The sequence below is a fragment of the Colossoma macropomum genome, unplaced genomic scaffold (genome assembly GCF_904425465.1).
Source record: "Colossoma macropomum unplaced genomic scaffold, Colossoma_macropomum, whole genome shotgun sequence".
NCBI classification, from domain to species: Eukaryota; Metazoa; Chordata; class Actinopteri; order Characiformes; family Serrasalmidae; genus Colossoma; species Colossoma macropomum.
In genome coordinates, this window is record NW_023494787.1 from 30,856,590 (window position 1) to 30,878,736 (window position 22,147).

Consider the following 22,147-nt stretch of genomic DNA (forward strand, 5'->3'; position numbering starts at 1 on the left):
GTGTTTAAAGCCTTAAAATGGGTCTGAACAAAGCTGACAGCCTGCCCTCACTTTCTCCAGGAAGGCCGGCAGGCGTGCAGACTCGAGACTGACGGCGAGAGAGGGGAGAGGCGCCCGCAGGTGGACAGCCTTGGCGAAACCTGATCTATAATACACACAGGCTTCTGATCGCTCACGTCTGGGCCTCCCCACGCAGGAAAAGAACCCCATTCCCCAGTCCCTCGCTGCATATATTTCAGGGCTTTTCAAATCACGCTCGCTGACCTGTGGCAAACAGAGGAAGAAAGGACAGCAAAAGAAACGCCGAAAAAGGCTCTTCAAGGAACACCAGCTTTAATTAAAAATAACGGTTCTCAGAAATATATGCGGTCAAGGTTTCACAACTCAACATCTTAAGAAATGACACAAGGTAGCATGCCTAGTCACGGATACTGGCAAACGGCTGGAATGCCGGATCAAGCTCAGAATGAAAACAAGCTCAGGTTTAATTGTAGGACAGAAGTGTAAAACGACTTTGCTGAAACTAACAGCCACTTTGTTCTCTACAGTTTCCTTTTGACATAGTTGAAAGTCGAATAATATGTTTTTTCACCAGCTGTCTGCTCGTCCAAGGATTAGCGGTTAGGTTCGATTTGCCATGTGGCCCAGTACGGAAAAGGGTCTTCCGGAACAATCATGGTTTCAAGAGGTGGTGGTGAAAATCAAACCTGTTTCTGCATTATGCTGTAGAGCAGGTTCTACCGTGCTCTGGCCCATGCTTGTTTTTTCTCTCTTTTGCATTTAATAGAATAATAAAAAAACAAAACAAAAGTGAGACAATGTACATTATTTCAAAAACAAGGTTATATTAGGCACTTGAGTCTTCCATTTTGTTGATATTCCTGTTACTGGAAGTGTCAAGACTTAGATGCCCTCAAAATTCTGAGGGTCAAGACAAAAAAAAAAAAATCACATAAATCAGTCAAAATTTTCGTGGTGAGTGAAGACAGTACGTCCAGATGAAGATGCTAAGCTACTGGCGAGACTGATGAGGGCTGACTAGGTAAAGAGACGGACTGTCCCATCGGCCCCTGAGGAGAAGACCCAGGGTTGACTGGGGTGGAAAGCCACATCGAGCACCCCCAGGTCATGAGTGATGGCATGACCCTTCAGAACTTTAACTGGAACGATGAGAGGATTCTGCAACAGGTCACTGCAAGGGACAAATATAAGAAAACAAACAAAAAATCAGAACTGTGGAACAGGAATCTTTAGTGCAAAATATATCAGATGCTGTTTTTTGCGCAGTGAAGAGTTAGAAGGGTTATAGTCACAATAAAACCTACACTACTGGAAATACGACTTGCAGTATATGCATCAACAGCTAGACTAGAGGGGGAAAAAAAAGTGGAAAAATAACATTACATCCTCGGGCTGAGTATAAAGAGATCTATTAAGGCCAGCTGATGAAGGGTTTTGATCCAGATTTGTGTTGCCCTCGACCATGCATGGACCATTACTACTGCTCAAAGAGCATTCCTGACCATACTGTCTGGATGAGAGTCTGCCCTGCGGATACACTGGGTCCATGCCCAAAACATGGGGTACGAAGAAGAAGAAGAGAGACAGTATAAGAAAGAAGGGGGGAGGGAAGTTGGGGAGAGGGAGGAAGAGCAAGAAAGCGAGAGCAAATGAAATGACTGAGCACATAAGAGAAAAGAATGGTGTACTTACTTATAGACCATTCCATGACAGACAATGACACTGCCATCATCTGACCCTGAGGCAAACAGGGGGTAGTGCTTGTGGTAAGCCACGCCCCTAAGAGCCTTCTTGTGATGCCTGATTAGCCAGAGACAGAAAACAAAAGCGGTCAGGAGTGGCAGCAGCAGCAGCCATACATCAAGAAGGTCTGGCATTAGCAGCATTGTCGCATTGTCACTGGACCCCCTACAGGTTCCACAATCCTAAAAATCTGCCATGCTTTTGCCCTGACTCACCGGAGCATTTTGTAAGGCTTTGTGGACAGATCCAGATCGAACCAGGCAAGCCGACAGTCATAGCTGCCACAGATCACGTTGTCACCTGGGAAACGAGACAAATGTAACTTAAATTGTAATACACATAATTTATATGAGTATAAAAAAAAATGCAGAAAATAATGCCAGTTAACGTACAGTCAATTACCAAGTAAACACCGTGCCATACAGGGCTTATTTTGGGACAGATTGGATATGGTGCCTATTCACAAATTACTCTACATACCTTCAATTGCTCTCCCTTAATTAAATCTGCATTTTGTAATATATACTATTTTTCCTAAGAATATATATTCAGACGTAGGAATATAGTTCTTTGGCACTTGTGTTCCTGTGAGGCTTGCAGCATGTTCCTTGAGAGGGATGCTGTGACATGAGACATAAGGACATGTTAAAGCCCATCTCCAATCTATCCCAACAGACACGGAGGTGGCCTATGGGACAGAAGTTGGAACTTGGTTTTTCCATTGTCTAAAAACTGGAAAGATGACCAGACGGGAACCTTTAAGATGTTAGGCCTGACTGAGTAACTAATGTCACCGAGATGTGCACGATGGAAAGTTGTTGACTTTCTATTTAAAAGTCTCACAAATTACTGTGTTCAGTTAGGTTTCTGAATCCATCCAAGTCGGCATTATAATAGTTTTGATTTGTAATGATCTTGAATAATTGTATATCGCTGTTAGTGGAACAAAACTTTATCTCCAAAATGGTAACTTTACAGGAGAAGGAAAAAACATGCTTTACTTTTAATGTAAGTCTACGGAACCAGACTTTTTTCCAAGTAATTTTCGGCTGTTCATTTTTGTCCATTCATCATGAAATTTTGACACTATGTAAAGGGCAATAGGCATTTTCAAACTATGACAAAAAAAGAGATACAAGGTTTTGTTCTGACAGCAGTGATATATGGACTGTCTAATTTACATATGATTTGCATATAGGTATAACCGCTGTGGGTGCTCTCACCCCCACCACTCTTTCTCTCTCTGCTGATTTTCTTTAAACTTTATTTTATTTTTTATTTTTCACTATTTTTATCCATTCTTAGTCACATTTATTGTTCCTGCAATCCTGAAGAAAACATTTTCATATTAAATTTTAGAATATATTCTTTTGAAATTTAATTCGTCCTCTGTTTTAGTTTTGGGCTATATTACATCACAAATTATGAACAGGTGTTTCTCATCCATTTCAAAATTATTAGTGTAGTGTAGCCTGTGGTAAATTAACCAATGAAATACATTCATGTGATTATTTGTAGAGATGTATAAGGAAAAACCATAACGTTTTCTGTAAATAATTTGATATAAATAACATACTTTTCACTTTCAATCCCTGCTTGGGCACACACAGAGACAGAATAAACACACATGCTGTTTATGACTTGCAAATGCTAATCATGCATTAAAAACTCTTTGTCTAGTTTCATATAATATATGATGCTTAAGAGCCAGAGCCAGAGCCAGAGCCCAGTCAGATCAATCACTACTCATTCTTCCAGGACCTCACCAACTACAAATTCTGCCCTGTCCTTATGCTTTTCATAAAAATCTTTCAGACTGGGGATTTGTCACCTCTCTTCCAAATGCCACTTCTTTAGAACAGAGTAGTTATCAGAGAGATGCCAACATATGGCTAGCATAGGCTAGTCTCAGGGGGACAGATGTGATGAGAATACAAGTCTGGGGACAAATTGCTGGAGCAGCACTGTGATGAAATCTGCTGCAAAGAAGGGTATGCCCCTTCTTTGACGCCCTCAAATTCTTCAGGTGAGCTCTGTTAACATCCAGAGTACAATTAGTAACACAAAAGAAACATGCTAGCTAGCGAAACGCTATCGTTAGCTCATGTTCATTCTTTAAAATGGTTTTCAGAAACATCCTTTCATTTGGTTTTGCCAGAAGTATGTTTGATGCACAAAATCAAGCCAGTGAAACCACTTCTAATACTTTGTTTGACATGTTTTGGCTTGTTTGCCAACAGGAAATTGTAAAAGTTTAGCTTACTAAGTCTAAGAACCCGTTTACAACTTTTTGTTTGAAACACAAAAATTGATGGTCTTAGTTATGGTCCATAATGGAGAAGCAAGTTTGTTTAAAATGCAAGGAGAATTCCAGCTGCATACACACAGAGCACAGACATGGATGAGAAAACAGCTTCAGATGATTTCAGACAGACCTATTCCATCAGCGGTTTGTAGGAATAGCTGTGGCTCGTTGTCTGTTGGACATCGTACCGTCGCCCCCTACTCTGAGCTCTGCCTCCAGAAAGCATTGGATTAGTTTGAAATTTCATTCTTAGTTTGTTCCCACCCTGAAAAGTCTTCTCCAAAACAAGATGACGTGTGGCTCCACAAGACTAAGCCTAAGACAGGACAACCTAAGTCCCCCCTTAGTCCAACACAGTTCTGTGACTTCTCTGCTCAAACACACCTGATTCAACATGGCAGTGATTTATCAGGTTTAGCAGGTGTATATGTGCAGGACCTTTAACAAACTCTGTTGGACTCTGACCCTTTAGGACATGGAATTGGAAACTCCTGGTCTAGACACTCACATGCAAAACTCTGGACTGGAGCTGTCTATTTTATTGTAACCAATGGCACCCACCTCCTGGGTGAACAGCCATGCTGGAGATCCACTTGCAGTTGGCCATGAGCTTCTTTGTGAGCTCTTGTTTGATGAGGTTGTAGACTCGCACATAGCGCTGTGTAGCCACGAAGAAGTAAGGGCGAATGGGGTGGAAGGAGACACACTGCACCATGCCCTTGTTCTTGCGGAAGGGGTTCTGTGTGCGTCGCTTGCTCACCTGGTGGATCACCACCTGGAGATTGCTGTTGTCATCAGGCATGACGCAGGCCAGATAGTCACCTTTGCCATGCCAAGTTACCTGTCTCACAGCCTGATATGAGAGAGAGAGAGAGAGAGAGAGAGAGAGAGAGAGAGAGAGAGAGAGAGAGAGAGAAAGAAGGGAGAGGGGGTTGTTACAACACAGAAGTAAAAGGTCAAAGTCATTCTGCAGTAAGCTCACCAACATTAATCCGATTACAACCTCAAAGACACCCCAAGCCTAAATTTATGGCTATTATTAATACTGGCTTTGGCTCTACCAGCCTGCCAACTGGTAAGTCGGCTTTTCTTTTTCCAGTAGTTTTAATTGGACACTGGAGGCGTCTTATATTTCTTTCCATTTCAGGAAAGGGGTGACCACAACCGTGTGGGTTTAGCCAATAGTTAAAAGCCTCCTGGCTACAGCTCACGTGAGGAACGGAAGGCCCCACAGGGAAGAAAAAAAAGAAAACATCAAAATTTCATAATTTCATCTAACTCTGTGTAAACTAATTCTTGATCAGAGCACAATATATTGCATGGAACTGTAGCTCTACAGCTAGATGCAAGATTAAGTGATCTGACTCCAAACAATCAGCTGTCAGGATTAACATGGATCATTCTACCAAATTAGTTCAAACTGCAGTCCCACAGTAAAAAAAAAAACATTAATTGTGATAGTAATAAGCTAAACATACACAAACTTATTAATGGGGCACTCTCCACTGGGAGGGGGTATTGTGAAATAATACAGCTGAGATGGGTTGTGAACTGTCTATCACACGGTTGTTGAATTGTTTGCTCTTTTCAGCTGGACCTACCTTTCATTTTAAATCATACAAGTGACGTTGTGTGACTTCTGCCCATCATGCAGTGCATTCAGTGCAGTGGCTCAGGCCCACACGAGGCAGACAGCCATGGTAATGTTGCTTTTGTCACATTTGAATACAAATTTTTTGTTTTAATTCTTGTTTTTCAATCATTTATATAATCGAATTTGGAATATTCATTGACAGCCATACTACATCAGATATCAGATAGAAGAAAAGAAAATATATTGTTTTTTGATGTCTTTTGAAGTTGAAAGATTTAAATTATTTTTAAATAAAAAATACTTTATTCAATAAATGGTGTCCCACATTTTAGTCCATAGGCAGAGCCTTATTTTAGCCACTACCTTGCATTTTAAAGCAGGAAGTGAGACTGCATCACTCTTCTGTCCCTCATGGTCACATGGTCAGCAGTTAGATCCCATTGTTTTAAAGTAAATATGTACCAAAGTCTCAATATCAGTGTGTAAGGTTAAGAACTCTCACTACTGAAACATATATGATATGAAATTAAGTAAATCTTTTGTGTTTTAATGACAAATATTATGATTTTATGTGTGTGCAACTGTTCAAAGCTGTTTCTTCTCTATAATTGTGCACACCCATGTGTGATTTCCTCACACCACCCTGCATCACACTTTCTCTCAGAGAACATGAACAAAACAGTTGTCTGTCTTTTTGGGATGTTTGCTGTTGACTCTGCAGTACATCATAGCTGTGCCATCCTCCTCTCAAAAAGCAAAAACCAATACCACTATTTTAGCTGTGTGCTTCACAGGCCTATCACAGCCACAGCAAAATTATTGCCTATTGCCCCCTCATGCATACAATTCAAAAATGCTCCTCAATTTAAAACGTCACCATACTATTCAAACAGAAGTGTTTGTCTCCTCTGCTTGAGTGTGAGTGTGTTTTGTGGGTACCTTGGGGTGTTTCAGAATGAGCCTCTGGCCATGCTCATGATCACTGCCCTCAGCGACTGTCCACTGCACTGACTGTTCTTTGTTCTCTTCTGGCTCCTCATAGGAGGAGATGAGCTGATCCGTTGCACTGCAGATGAACTTATCTCCCAGCCCAGGGTTTAGCAGCACTACAGTCTCCCCACTAAAAACACACACACAGTAAGTATGATTACATTTAGCATTCAGCACTGTAAGAATCAGTGATCTAAAACATTTAATTAAAACATTACTTCTCTTTGTATTTATCATTTTAAGATGATCTGTGTCAGTTTCTTATATGACTTTAAATTGGCACTCAGAATTTCTTCTATTACTGTTAAGCTTTATCACCTGTCTGTAAAGCCCATTGTGCTGCCACTGGCATGAAAAGTGCTATATTAGAAAAAATATTATCATTAATCAAATTATATTCTGTTCCTGTTTTACAGACACATTAATCCACCCTGCATTGTAGTTTGACCATGTTTAACTCTTTAAAATCCCGGGCTTATTACATACTAAGGCTTATTATTCAGTAAGTACATGGACTACAATGCAAACTGGCCGAGTTATTCTTAGGTTATAGAAGTGTGTAATAAAACTTTGGACCACCGGCAAATCCTGGCCATTTAAGGGGTTTACTGGGTTTAAGGCACGCTGTGATGCGGACAACACTTAACCATGGTGAAATAACCAACACATAGCCTCTTGTGGCTGTTTGAATTACATTTTTGTTTATATATTCTTATTCAAGACATAAAAACACTACTAATCTCAGCTCAAGACACAGAACTTCAACACATAATGTATGTATGCAATAATGTACTCTAGTGAAGTTTTGTATGTATAGTACTGTTAAAAATAAAGCTGCACAGGATGGTAAAGTAAACACACCAGACAGACTGTGTCGCATCGCACTGTGTCCAATTCAAAACCATTGTTTTTAATGAACGTGCACACCGGTGTCTGCATCAGTGTGCGACAGCAATTCCCAGCACCCAGTTTTTCAGTGCGCCACAGCGCATCACTGAGCATTTTGCCATTACTATGTTAAAATAAAGCCATATCAAGACCATAGAAAGCCATAATAGACAACACATAGCTTAAAATTTACACAGGTGAAGAAGACCAGGCAGTCTATCAGATAAAGTAAGAATGCTAATGTTACTTTAGCTAATGCTACTAGACTCGTCTTTTTTCACCTCCTGTGAAGTAGTAGTAAACTAATGCCAAATGTGATAAATTATGTTGAAAGTTTATTTAATTAAAATGTAAATGAGTAAAGTGTAAAAATGAACTTGATGTTTATCCTGACTTTGATGCATTCGATGTATTATAGCAGTGTTTTGTACTGTCTCTGCTATGTGACGCTGTTCAGTACGTTATGATGCGTGCGGTGTAGTTAATACCTTGTATACCTAAAAAACTGAAGTGCAGATTAAGTGTACATCTGTCTTTACTTATTATACTTTATCAGCAATAGCAAACAAGAAAAAGCAATAATGTTCTGAACCGTTTTTCAAGCTCTGTATTTACAGATTTACAAAGTACATACAAGGAGTGTTTGGCTTGAACATAATACTGAGATTCTGATCCAATGGAAAGGCTGCACTGTTCTGTGCTCAACTGCCCCTAATTCACACACCTGCTTCATGCAGAAAATAGAGTACAGCTTGAATGCAGGTGAAGGATAAAGGAATGGCTCTTACTAGCTGATGGCAACCAGACACACTGCTGGATTTGGACTCCATGCCACGCTTTTCACAGCTCTGCTCACCTCCACTGTCTTCAGGCAGCGTGCCGTGCTTACCTCCCAGAATCGCACTGTGCAGTCATCTGAGCCTAGGGTCAAAAAGTCAAAGCACAAGCTCTGGTCAGGAGGCAGTAGATACTGGTTAAGCCTTGGAACTGTGGATTTGAAGAAGAAATTAGTTCCTCATCACAGTCAGGAAGGCTGTTCTCAGTCTCTCATTCTCTGCATGCCATTTTGGATAAACAGAGGAACTACTTCTGTAGCTCAGCAGGGTGATAGAGCTGTGCTGTGAGGGTGCTCCTTCTGGCTCTACAAAGAATCAACCTAAGGCCAGGTATACAAGACTCAATATTTTTGATTTAAGTAGCATTGGGTACTTTATTGGTTGCAGTCTGCAATCATCTATATGTATTTCTCTAGTTAAAGCATCTGAGGCAATACATACACGTGTTTAATATATACTTGTACCATTTTAAGTTTCATTGACAACTACCTCATGTTAAGCCACATGTAAATATTCACTGTCATTTAGGTACAAATCTGTTATGTCTTTTGTAGGCATTGTATAAACTCTGCACATTTAATGCATGCGAGTTTTGTTGTCGTCGCTGTGATCTCCTTCAGGATTAAATAAACAGTTTAGTGAAAAAATCTAATTTGCACAATTTTCCCACTTACCCCAGATGTAGTAAATCAGTCCAGACATGTTTGGTGTCCAAATTTTGCTTCTTTCGTTTAAAACTTCAGCTACAGGCCTAACGTCATTAACACACACTAGAACTAAACTATCAACAAATTCTTTTCCATAAATACATTCTCAAAACTCCTCTTATCCCACTCAAACCACATGGAGGTCTTCATTAAGGTCATGCAGACTTGTTGATGTGGTTTAGGACACAGTATGACACCACCACTGGATGCGGTTTGATTGGGTTGAGAGCAGTTTTGGGACTGTATTTATGGAAAAGATTTGAGTGACTTAACCTCTAGTGTTTGTTAGCAACGCCTTGTAGCTGCAGTGCTTGTGTAAATTAGATTTTTTGCCAAACCATTCCTTTAATATAGACTCCATCAGTGTATCTTTAGACATGTGTGTGAGGTGTGTGGAAGTCCTTCCCCTGGTGTTGTTTCTGGCCAGGCTACGGTTCATCAGCTGAGCGAAAGCAGACACTCTAGGCTAAAGATTTCTGAGTCTCTGCAGCCCATCAAACACTGCAGCTTGACAGGGCCCATGCACCCGGGGGCTCCGGCACAACAAAAGCGCTCTGTTAGCCTTATATCACTCCGTTCACCACGGCTTTGCTGTGTGATAACTCATTGCGCTCTCCTCCACTGCTATACCTCCGCTGTAGAAAAACTCCCTTTAGCAGAGTGGCTGCTGTAATTAGCCTCACTGTTCTGAGCCTTCAGTCGCCATTGTTGTGCGAGTTAAAAGTGGAGGTGGCCTTTTCAACTCTGCTGGCTGATGCACATGCACACACATCCCAAATAACTCCTTAACGTGGCACGCCAAGGCTCAATATTTAGTAACTACGGGGTCTTCAATGCAAACCAACTGTGCTATTCTTGGGCCCATGGCTTGTTAAGAGGTTTAGTTTTTTGCCCCTGATCTGGATCTTTAACTGTAATACTGAGTACCTGCGGATACCGTGGATCACTTAATTTTTTGTATAAGCAGAATACGACACACTATTAAGTGATCTGGTTTGTTTCTATTTTCTTTGACATTTTTATTTTATGAAATGTCAACAACCAAAGCAGTCTGCGCCTTCCTCTGGGCTTTCAAAGCACTGTTACCAGTGGCTGTTGGGCTGTTATCATTTTTCATTTTAAAATAAAACACTGCAGACTGCTTGTTGCTACAGAGAATGTGTGTCACTTCTGCAAGTTTTACATAATGGTAACACTTTACTGTAGGGCAGTGCACATAAGGCTGCATGACGCCTACTTAAGCTCATCATGACAACTGAAATAACATCACATAAACAAAATGATTACCTTTTATCTAACAGTGATCACATGGAAAAAGCATGGAACAGCTGAAAACTTGCTAGGAAGAGGACGCATGTGCATACCACCCCCATGTGAAGTGAGGAGGATGGCAAAGACGAACCCAAAGATCACAGTTTCAGAACTACACAGCTCAGTTGAACCTTGGGGTTTTCAAATTTCAAAATCCACTGTCAGACGCCACCTCCAGAACCAGAAGTGCTTTAGACGAGTTCTACCAATGGAGCTTTTGAACTTAGAAAAACATCATTGGAACTACAAATGATATGGTCAAATGAGACAAAAACTTTTTGATCATGTACCCCAACATCACATTTGGCGAAAACAGTATACAATATAAGGCTGACACCTACTGTAAAATATAGTGGTGGATCACTGATGCTTTGGGGCTGTTTTGTCGCTAGTGTTCCAGGGGCTCTTGTGAAAATTAGCGGCATAACGAATTACGCTAAACCTTTCAGCAAGATAATGATCTGAAGCAAAATCAAAATGGTTGCAGGAACACAAAAACCAGAGTTTTGCAGTGGCCCTCTCAGTGTCCAGATCTGAACGCAATTGTAAAGCTGTGGTGTGTATTGAAGAGGGCAGTCCACAAGCGGAGACCCATAAATTATCAAGGAAATGTTCTGCATGGAGGAGCAGTCCAAGACTTCTCAACAAGTGTTCCCCAACCTTGTTAAGCGTTATAGAAAGAGGTTATTCTCACCAGGGGTTTTGCTGCTTTGTTCCATAGTGCAGTGTAAACATAACAAATATGCAATTTACACATTTGTTTAAGCCTGAAATATCACTAACATACTGATTCTAGCTCATTTTGAAGGGTACCAATAATTCTGGTCTACATCAGTTGTCATGAAGGCCTTATGTAGGTGCCTTACACTAAGTGTTACCTGGATAATTTCTGTCGGTCACTTCTACAACAGAGGCATCAACAGAACACAGCCTTAACAAATAATCAGAGCTGGATCGGCCTCAATTTGACTGACAGCGTTCAATCAAAACAGGCCTTGTTTGGCTTGGATCAAGGACGTCTCTAGGACAGCCCGCGAGAAACATTGATACCTGCACGTTTCATAAAAGCTGGAAAAACATCCTGGGGGAGGGGAGAAGCAGGCCTGGCCGGAGGGTGGAGTGTAATAACCCTGAAAACCATAATCACTTTTTAAGTAGTGAGCGCCGTGCTGACGGATATAGCAAAGAAGGGACGGCCCCTGAAAGCGTGGCCCAGAGGTCCGTCTGGCACACATAGCTGTGGTCTCCAGCGCAAATCTCTCTGGCTCGGCCAACCAGACACACAGCGTGGACACAGTGTCTGCATGGACAAACACACTTTGCTGTATGCAACTTCGGTACAATAAGTGGAAATCAAATATAGAGGTTTGGGTTTTTTTCCATTCTTCTGTTTTTCTATCTCAAATGACAAACAAGTACTGAGTACTGTTTAAAAAAAAGAAAGGATATTATATTTATCATCATCCTAATTCTTAATTCAGCATATGGTCAGAAAAAAAGTGATATAAAAAGCATAACCGCCAATATTTCATATGTCATATCCTAGAATGCTTTCCTGCCTGGGCCTGGCCAGTGAAGGAGTGAATGGTGGTGGCGTGTTTTATTGGGCTGCACGGTTCACAGGGCTAAGCGCTTCCTGTGTGTGCCGCTGAAGGAGGCTCAGCCTCAGAGCTGCCTGCTACTGACCCCTCACATCTCCTGTCTCCGCCCCACTAATTTGTAGTTGTGTTTTTCTTTTTTCTTTTTCCTTTTTTTTTTTTGCTCTCAGCTCCACGGATGCTCCTATTTTCAGCTGAATAGCGGCACAACAGAGCAAGCATACATTACAAATCAGTCGTCAAGCCATTCGTAAAGTACCCTCGCTGAAATATAAGACAGTCTGCAGAAACCTGTTGGATGTCCCTGACTTCTGTTAAGTAGGAAAAAAAACAAAAAAAAAACAAATTACCTTTTTAATTGTGTTCTCTGTTGAAAAGCTTGATTTTAAATTTGTGTCCAAGTGTAATAAGCTTAATGTGTCTAAGGAGGAGTGGTCTGTGTGTGTGCACACCCCTCTGTCTTCGGTGCCAACCTCACTCATGTTAACATGAACAAAGCAAAGCAAAATAACTGTGGCAATTGTGTGAAAAGGATAATTTTGGTCTTAAAATCTGACTAACAGCCACATTGTAAGCTGCTGTATGTACTCAATATATGCACACCTATAAACTCCACACAACAACTGAATTCTGTATTATTGCTCCACTCACTAAAATCCACTCTGCTGTTAATAACTGTTATGCTGCTCAAACAGACCACCAAAACTTAAGACTAAACTCAGGGGATGACAAATTATTCTTAACAATTAGGTTAAAATATAGCCAGCTAAACAGGACAAAAAGATAGCTAACATGCTAAACAGCTTCATTAATATAAATATCAAACTGAGATTTTTACTGAGGCATTTGGTGTAAAATGGCAATATGAAAATTAAAGAATACATTACTTGAAGTCTCATATGCTTTAAATGTCTATGGTTAGATCCACCATAAGTAGCATTACACCTATTTGTGGGAAAACAAATGTGTAGCACCGTTAGCTTGATGCTAACACAACACAGGAAATTGCATATAGACAATAGTGGAAATTAGGATAGTCACAGCAGTATTAATTTGGTGAGCAAAATCTACTGATAATTACAATATTTTCACTAATATAAGACAAAAAAACAAAAATGTTTATGAAATGACTGCAATATACTATGAGGGGGGACTAAAAGTTACTGTCCTTTGTCAAAACTGCACCTTGTGAAGGTTTTCTGGAGGCCGCTACATGTATGAGTGGTACCTCTCCTATATGCTTCTCCGGTGAAGAACGCAAAAGCACTGGTGCTTCGATCCTGTCCTCTGGAACACCAGAGTAGGGGTTAAAATGTTGCGTCTCATCCCTCTGTGGCCACATTGTTAGTGTGGAATGCAGGATAGGGTAAAAAGGGAGCTCTCTCTCATTCTGGCTCTGCTGTTAAGGTTACGAACACGCACCACCATACAACAAGATTGTTGGCCAGCGTTACAGCTTGAAACAAGAATTGAACCATTTAAAGGCAGTTAAACTTCAGAGAGAGAATGCACAAGTGGGGGGCTGTCACTCTTGCATTTTGTTAAGGAAAAAAAAAAGCTGTGATGTATAACACAAGTAACAAACTGCTGAAGTTTCCTGAAACAAGTTTTTCCTTTTTATAACAAATTTGTCTGGGGTTTTTACTGCCACTGGCATAAGATCGTCAAGATTTTCCAATTTGCTACAGCTTCTAAAACACAAGCTAAATGTCAGAGTCACATCACTCAAGCTTGGGACAAAGCAGTCACAATTAAACTCCACTATATGTAACATATTATATCAATTAAAATACATACACAACAGAAAAACAAATCTGGGGCTGTTGATGAGCCGGGGTACAGGCTTGGGGTAAAAGGGGTTGTAATGCCTGGGAGGTTGTCAACTGCCTTTTTTACTGTGGGAAAGGACGTTTTATTACTGGTTTAATATATTTTACAGCAAGACAAAAGAGCGGCCCCAACTGTAGTGGTTTTGCATATGGGCTTTATGGAGTCCTTTGTTATGGACGGCTTAACAGATATTGCCACTAAATTGCTGCCAGCTTCTCTTCCAGCCGGCCCCAACTTCACACCAATCTCTCGCCATCTACGTCTATACTTTGTCATATCTGTAATTGTTTTCATTGCCACAGCTCTCCTGAAAATGTGGCTCTTAACATAGACTTACAAAACTAATAGAAAGTATTTATAATGCCTTATGTGCCTTAATTACTGTACAGTGTCCCTACTGCAAATACTGGAATTAAGACAGATTACAGGAGTAATGACCATTATTTTGTTTCCAATAGACAGAATGATATTGTTACCTAGGCCACCTCAGTCAAATCACCCTAGCAAATGCGACCACATTTTCATACTGTAGGGATATCATTTGGTTTCTGCGGCTTTGGCCCCACCACTCCCTACGCTGGAGCGGAGAGAAACCGGCTTGGTCTCAGTTTTATTAAAACGATTCCTTTTCTACCACGTTTCTTTCATATATTTTATGTCCCCGAGGCTAATGGCAATCAGATGGTCAATCCTACTGAGAAAATACTCAATTATAGCATGCATTTATATATCTAAAGAAAGACCAAACCTAGCGGATGGTAACGATCCACAGGCCTGGCTCCTAGGCTGGGAACAGAAGAGTTGCTGTTCAGGAAGGAAGTACCTCTGTAACCACCTAGATATTTCTTGCAGCGTTGTTTAGTATTTAGGTCAGCATTATTTAGTATTTAGTTTTTTTCAAATTTTCTGCAAAGGTCAGTTGATGAGCCGTAAACCAAATAATTCAGAGTGCTTTGATGTCAAATGCTCCATTCTAGAGAAACTTGCAGAGTTGGAATTATTCACAGTGGTGGTGAATGAAACCAGGGGTCACAATGTCTACAAGACAAATATAGCCATTTTATTTACTATTCAATATCACCAGTGAACCTACATGTGTCTTCTGTGTTTTAACATGTAATGATGATCAATGTTAAATGTTAAAGTGTTAAATCTTAAAAAGTACGTTTTCGACTAGTTTTTGCCTCTTAACACCCCGCAGGTACGCCTCTGCCACAAATGTATTTAAAAACAAATATGTTTTAGGCCACAAAAAGTTACCTCAAAACTTTCATAAAAGACATTAGGCAGCATAATTTTATCCATGCCATGTAATAACCTTCTGTGATGTAGCTTATAGAGGCATTAACTCTGCAGATGTCTGGTTCCCATCTCTACCACTGTGAACAATTCTGACTCTAAGTTTCTCCAGAATGAAGCATTTCACATCAAACCACTCCTCCTAACTCTGTTTATATCTTAACAATTTAATTTTGCAGACATTCTGAAAAAACAGTGGAATTCCCCTTTAAGGTTTCAATAGGTAAAAGGAGGTCCTAGATCTGCTTAAATCCTAACCTTACAGAAGCACAGCCCAACACCAGACAAATTGCACCCATTACTAATTTGTTGTTTGTCATTGTTTCTGAGGTCTGAATTGCGATGAGCAAAAAAACATAAAGGCCCAAACGGCAACAACATGAATGAAGTCTCTTTCCCTGTCTGATTTCCCGGAGTGACTAACAATAAAAGCCATGCAGCCAAAAGCTATAAAAATTGGAGAAAAAAAAATCCAGTCTAGAGAGGAGAGAAAAGGGGGAGCCGACTCATGAACTAGTCGTGATTGATTTATCTGGTCTGAACAGTGCCAGCAAAACAGCAGGGCTGTCTCTGTGCTCATCTTCACTTGCCTGAGTCCCATGGGCCAATCCAAGTCCAAGCTCTGACAACTGCAAACGGGTTGCAGAGCCCTCTGGCCTGAAACAAGACATCATAGCGGAGACTTTGTGGATGGTATAGGCAGCTACTTAAGCTGCTGCTGCAATAACAACTGATGAGGATTTGGGGGTTGGCAATGAGCTGCCTTTGTATGGGACCAAAGAGCCAGTGTAAGAACCCTTTAAACAACAGAGCTCTCCTAAAAGCCACCGCCAATCACCAGTGATGTCTTAACCTCTTTCTGCAAGCCCCTAGTGGCCATACTTTTTCTTTACTTGGATATTTTGAATTAATATAATAATAATAATAGTAATGTGAATTTTTTTTCCCCATAACTCTGATATCAGATAAGTAGGACACTGTTGGCTCTCAGCGGGTAAAATGATTTGGCTGTGTTGAGCCGCTAGTGAGCAATGATGAACGCGTGGGGGGGTGAGAACCCCCTGCTTTGAAAATAATTTACAAATCAAAAGAAAGATGCCCATGCTGAGGTAAAGGACACTGCAGCTTTCTTCATATCAAACAATCATGCACAATCACAATCAGGCCATGATAAAAACCCTTCATACATGCTGACTTGATTGCTCAAGAAGATGAAAATCATACAGCTTACCATTGAGATATATTACACCCACGTTATTGAAGAAAATCATATTATAGTGCAAAAACTGAGGGACTGCCAAAACAGGTGGAAACTGGCTACTGGGAAAAAGGGTTAATCTGTCTTCCACTGTTTTCCATTATTCTTTTTATTGTGCATTTTTTCAGCAGACAAAATGTGTCATATACAAGCAGGTCAAATACAACAGAACAGTCAACAGTAGTAAATGGCTATGAAAAGACTGACCTGATACCAGCCACTGGCCACTGGGGGAGACACTGATAGAGCGCACAAGACTGGTGTGGCCATGGTACACCTGAAAAGGGAACAGGATTGCTGTCATGTATAACACAAGTAAAAAACTGCTGGAGATTCCTCAAACAAGTTTTTCCTTTTCATAAAGCTCTTTTTCTGGTTTTTTTTACTGCCACTGGCATAGCATCTTCTAGACATTTTCCAATTCATCCTTCAGCTATGGCTTCTTAAATGTCAAGGAAGACAGACTGTACCATGGTCACCAAAGACTGGGAAAAAACTCAGAGTTAAACTCTACTACACAGAGCTGAATCTGGACAAAGTCAAAAGCTCAACATTTTTAAACCACTTTAAACCACCAACCAGACCAAGGTACTTCTTTTCAGTTCTAGCAAGCTTCTGCATGTTTTAGAATCTTCAAATCTACATAAAATGTGAATAATTTATCGTATTTAGAAAACAATTTCTAGTAGTTACTAAATAACTTATAGCAGTGAGGATAATTTATAGCATATAGGATTGATTTACAGTAGTTACTCTGTCATTTATAGTATTTCTGGAACATCTGATTGTAGGTATGGAATCATTTATAGCTATTACTGAATAATTCAATGTATTTACTAAATTATTCATAGTATTTACTTAATAAAGTATGGTACTTACCGAATAAGCCTTGAGATTAATAACTAAAAATTAGTCTGTAGTTTAATCGATTAAGAAGATTAAACTCTTAAGAGTCTGTCACCTTCCAGTGACATGTGCAGTAGATTTTTTTTAAAGACTTTAGAAAGGCTGGTGCAAAGACGAAAAACACATTCGCAGCCATACATGAGATTATTTGAGCAAAAATGAAGCAGCTTTTCAGGGTGTGAGTCTATTACATCCCATTAATCCATTGCCACCCAGACATTTGGTGCCCCTCTACTTCTAGTCCAAAACAACGACAGACTAACGTTTGGTTTAAATGTCACCGCTTTTACAGGCACGGCTGTCTGAAAAATGTCAGAAAGTTTTGAAAAACAGAAATAATTCTCTTTTGATCTTTCTCTCCCTTCTAAGCAGTGCCACCCAAATACATTAATGTGGGTTTTTCCATTTCTGTATCCACTAAAATCTGAGCTTGCCATACTCAGACCTCCTTCAGAGGCTGCATTCAAACAGTGGCCTGCTCTGATCCAAGAGCTGTTTTTGTGAACCTAATAATCACAAGCAGGTGAAGAATCTGACTGTGGATCAGCACACTGAGGTGCCTTATGAATGCAGGCCCTGAACTGATGTTCACCTACCAGAGACTGAGTGGTGGGGAAGGGCTGCAGGTCTTTAGGTTTGGGCAGCTTAGGGATCAGGTCCTCTGGGTTCACATTCACCTGAGAGAGGGAGGAGGTGAGGAGAGAACGCTGTCAGACAACACAGACAATTCTTCGCAGTAGCGGTGTAACAATGCACAAAATTCACAATTTGATTCAATACAATACAGTGGTATTTTTTAATACAGCAAAAACAAAGCATGGTTGAAAACTGACTTATGCTAATACCTTAATGTTTCAATTTTCAGTTTATTACAGCATTCAACAGCAAAAAAGTACACTATTTTAAACTAAATCAGTGGTTTATAGTGTCCAGATCCAATGCTCCAGCCACAATATAATATGCTAGCCCCAAGCTAACATACTACCACAAGCTACCATGCTGTGACATATGATAATGATAATAATACTATAGTACAATATGATACAATATGCTGTGATGCAATTCGATATATCCCTTTTAAACAATGATGCTCAGTTCACTGTAGCACAAAGTGGAGTAAACATACTGACGTATTACTAAATATTACAAAATATTTTCATATTTTGAAAATGGATAGAATTATTTGCTTAACGTCTGTCTTTCACAGAATTTCTTGTCTTTTTTGTTATGAGAGGGATGCGTACTAGATGACGTGATGAGTTTTAGCTCTGAAAAAAAGCTCAAAAGATCAAATCTAGCTTTAAAATCTCCATTTGGGAGAAAACACATGTCTCTGTGGCCTGTTTAACTGCAAAGTTTAGTTTTCTTGAGAATTTGGGGCAAACAATGTTTGTTATGATGTAATAATGAGAAAACAAACTCATAATGAGAAAAAGGAATAAATGAAATAAATGAATCTTAGACCACTGAAGACTTCCATACTTTTCACAGCTAATTGCTACAAATGATAGAGCATAATTTAACATGGATTTAAAAACATCTTTAGATCTTAGGATTTAGTATTCCCCAAAACACTATTCCTATGCACATATGGCTACTGAGAGTTAGGCGTTGATCCTCACACTTAATTTCTTGAATGTTACACTCTGATGTCTCAGTAAAAGTTACTTTATGTTTAGAAAGCAAAACTTGAAAACTGCTTAATTCGTGTTTTATTTGAGGGCATTTCTGAAACAACTGAAGAAGTGTATGTTAACAACTTCACCAGCTGGAAGGAATAGCTGTATGATGAGGAATTTGCTGCCCAAGTAACCCACCCTCATTTTGCGCTGTCGGGGGCACAGGTACAGGTCAAGGCAGCGCTCAAACCTCTCATGGATGAAGCGCGAGAAGGCTGGCACTGCACGCAAGCAAGAATACTTCTGGGGCAGGAAGCTCAATCTCCGATCTTCAGGGTCTTGCTGCTCCCATGCCAGTCTCTGAGAAGGGATAGAACATCCAGATAATATTCAGCAAACATTCTTATTTGGATTACACAACATTCTGCCTAAATGAAAGGTAGTGACGCTAAGCGAATTACCCTAAAATCCAGTATACAGAATTTTTCTCCCTCTAAACAAACGAAACGATTAATGAAGGACAGCTTTATGAGAAAAGGCTACAGTGAGAGTCTGCAGGCTGGCTAGATTAGGTCAAAGTTGAGCTGAATAAAAAGAACAACTTCTGGTGAGGATGCACCTGTTCTAAGTGCTTACGCTTTGCATGCAAACTACAAGCAAATTCCCTCTACGCAAATTCTGGAAGCCACATAGAGATGGATCAGAAAGCCATGTGCAAAATGCCTGCACTGAATACTGAATACAGTAAAAATTTTAAAACCAAAAAGAAAAGGTAAGACCTCTTCCTCAGTGAGCAGGTACTCTGGAGGAGGATTGTAGGACTCCTCGTGACCTGGCAGTCTCATCTTGGGGGCAGGGATGTGCATTTTGTGGCGCCCCAGAATGGTGTTGGGGTCCTCCTGTGCCCACAGGTCGTAGTACTGGGGTGCTGTCTCCTTGGGTCTGTGTGGCTTGATCCAGCCCATCTTTATGGCATGAACCAACTTCCCAACCTGGCGTCAGAACAAGAAAAAAAGTGCTGACGGTCCTGCAGAAGCTCTAGATCACAATTTGGGGCCCATTATGCACAGTCCACAGAGTGACACAAATTACCCATGACCAAAACAGCAGTACCAATTTCAGCCAAATTGACTGATACACAATTATATATATTCTTAGTATGAGTGTCTAAACCACTGCACTTAAAGGTGGGGGGACTCTTGTATAAACTATTTTTACTGAAAAATTTGTGAGTCTAATTTCTTTCAGCTTCCAATTTCAGAAGCCCATTACGGCAGAGTTTCAGAGCCCGTTCCACACAGACTGTGTGGGAATCATTACGGCTAATGCCCCACAGATGCGAGCAGTTAAGAGTCCAACCGGTTGAAACACGACTCTACTGATCTAACCTCAGCTGTATTAAATGCAGTAAATAGAAATATTGATTTACTTCTTAAGCTGGGAGATGAGACAGAGAGGCATTAAAGAAAAGTGAGGACAGGGTCTTGCCTTCTCCTTCTCAATCAGAGAGGGAATGAAGCTGCGTTTGTCCTCAGGCCTGTTGGTCACCGGGTGGATCATCACTTCACTGGAGAAGAAGTCAATTGAAGGCTAAAAGAAATGGAAACAAAACACTGAGAAATCAAATAATGATGGTAATAATACTACTACTAATAATAATGTTTAAGAAGAAACCAAACACTGAGGTGTGCTACATGTAACTTGCACCCGTTGTAGATACAGATGTAATGGCGCTGGAGACACAGTGGATCAGATTCATAAAATGCACCGCCAGATTTACTGTGACATTAAGAGCAAATAGCATTTACACATCGATTCTGATTGGCTCTTGTCTAGGACACTGGTCAAAATACCAGAGTGTTACAAAGACACCAGTGCGCTAATCACAGCCACAGTGATTTTATGAACAGTTTACCGTGCCGCACATCTTGGGTGGCACAGCCCTGTTACCACCGAGTTTTATAAACCTGGCCCATTGTTACAGCTGTGACTGTTGTGCTCAATGCTGAACACTCTCATAGAATTAGGAGCAGACGCAAGTTAAAACATAAATGAGAACATCTGGGCTATCAAGATCTCCAGACACAACACACACACAAAGATTTAGTGTCACACCACACCCCAGATGACAGGTGGCTTTTTCAGACACTCCACATCATCGTCTTTAAAGTGTGTCTGAGGTTGCTTTTCGCCATACTGATCACACGCAACCTCAAGTGTGAAGTGACTCATACCCTGTTTTCTCTAGAGCAGAAGCTAACAGACAATTAGCACAAATGCTAATAAAGAAGGCATTCGTAGCCCGCTAATGGCCATGACAGCATTTTGACATTATTACATGTGCAGTCCACCTACTGGGGACAGACATGGTTGCATAGTTTCCCCCCTAAATGAGAATAATTGCCAGAGTGTTAACATATTGTGCCCTTAGCTCACTGCTAGAGGTGAGTGCAGGCCAGAGTTTTGGTTGTGAGCTGTGGAAACAGAAGGGGTAATTCAGGGAGATTTGTTTTTCTCCTGCTGTGTACTGTTATCATCAAGTGAGGCTCGTTGTGGTGGAAAAAACCTTCAAATTGCAGATGCTGAGATTATAAAATGTGGGTTCAGGGATGTGGGAAGGTGTTTTAAGTTAAGAGTGTTGAAATTTCAAACAGTGTACATGTCGTGTGAACGATGAAGGCCTTTTTTCCATGTGATTTTTTTTTTGCTAATTTGTATTAAACAGAATGTGCCATAATAAAATGCTATGAGGGAAGAGACAACAATACATACATATAACTTACACATCAAACCACTGATTTTCACTCTGCTCTCTCGTTCTGGGCAAACTTTGTGCAGATAAACTGAGAGGCGACTAACCAGATTGCTGATATGTGGCGCAGTAACCAATTCACGCCCACAGTGAGCGCATTTATATGCACTCAATAATCCGATCATAATCGGATTTCTGCAGTTATCTGATTATTTAAATGGTCATTTAAACGGCATACCCCGATTTCTTAGGCCTAGAAATCTGATTAAGAAATCCAATAGAGAGAGCTGGATTTTAGCTTAATAATCAGATTTCTCATTGCATGTATATTCTTGTCCGGATTTCTTTCGCAGTCTGAACATGTGTGAAAGCAGGCCGTGGTACCGTAAATAGGAAAGCAGCGTTGCTGCAAGATGGCAGCAAAACACTTTTGAAGCAACGATGAAACTAACTACATGCTTGACAAAGTGAAGGACTTAAATATCATTCC

General features: G+C 40.4%; 1 protein-coding gene across 1 annotated transcript in view; it reads right to left on the reverse strand.

The window, feature by feature from the left end:
* Nucleotides 1–316: 316 nt before the first annotated feature.
* The window catches only part of bop1 (BOP1 ribosomal biogenesis factor), an 86,288-nt gene continuing 64,457 nt past the window's right edge, over nt 317–22,147 (reverse strand). The window contains exons 6-16 of the mRNA XM_036566894.1: nt 20,394–20,495; nt 19,685–19,897; nt 19,104–19,265; nt 17,883–17,963; nt 16,588–16,657; nt 8,330–8,462; nt 6,603–6,783; nt 4,631–4,922; nt 1,980–2,064; nt 1,714–1,821; nt 317–1,192 (exon numbers count right to left, since the gene is read on the reverse strand). Of these exons, the coding sequence (XP_036422787.1) occupies nt 1,039–1,192; nt 1,714–1,821; nt 1,980–2,064; nt 4,631–4,922; nt 6,603–6,783; nt 8,330–8,462; nt 16,588–16,657; nt 17,883–17,963; nt 19,104–19,265; nt 19,685–19,897; nt 20,394–20,495 (1,581 nt within the window). The 3' untranslated portion in view covers nt 317–1,038. The remainder of the gene's footprint in view (nt 1,193–1,713; nt 1,822–1,979; nt 2,065–4,630; nt 4,923–6,602; nt 6,784–8,329; nt 8,463–16,587; nt 16,658–17,882; nt 17,964–19,103; nt 19,266–19,684; nt 19,898–20,393; nt 20,496–22,147) is intronic.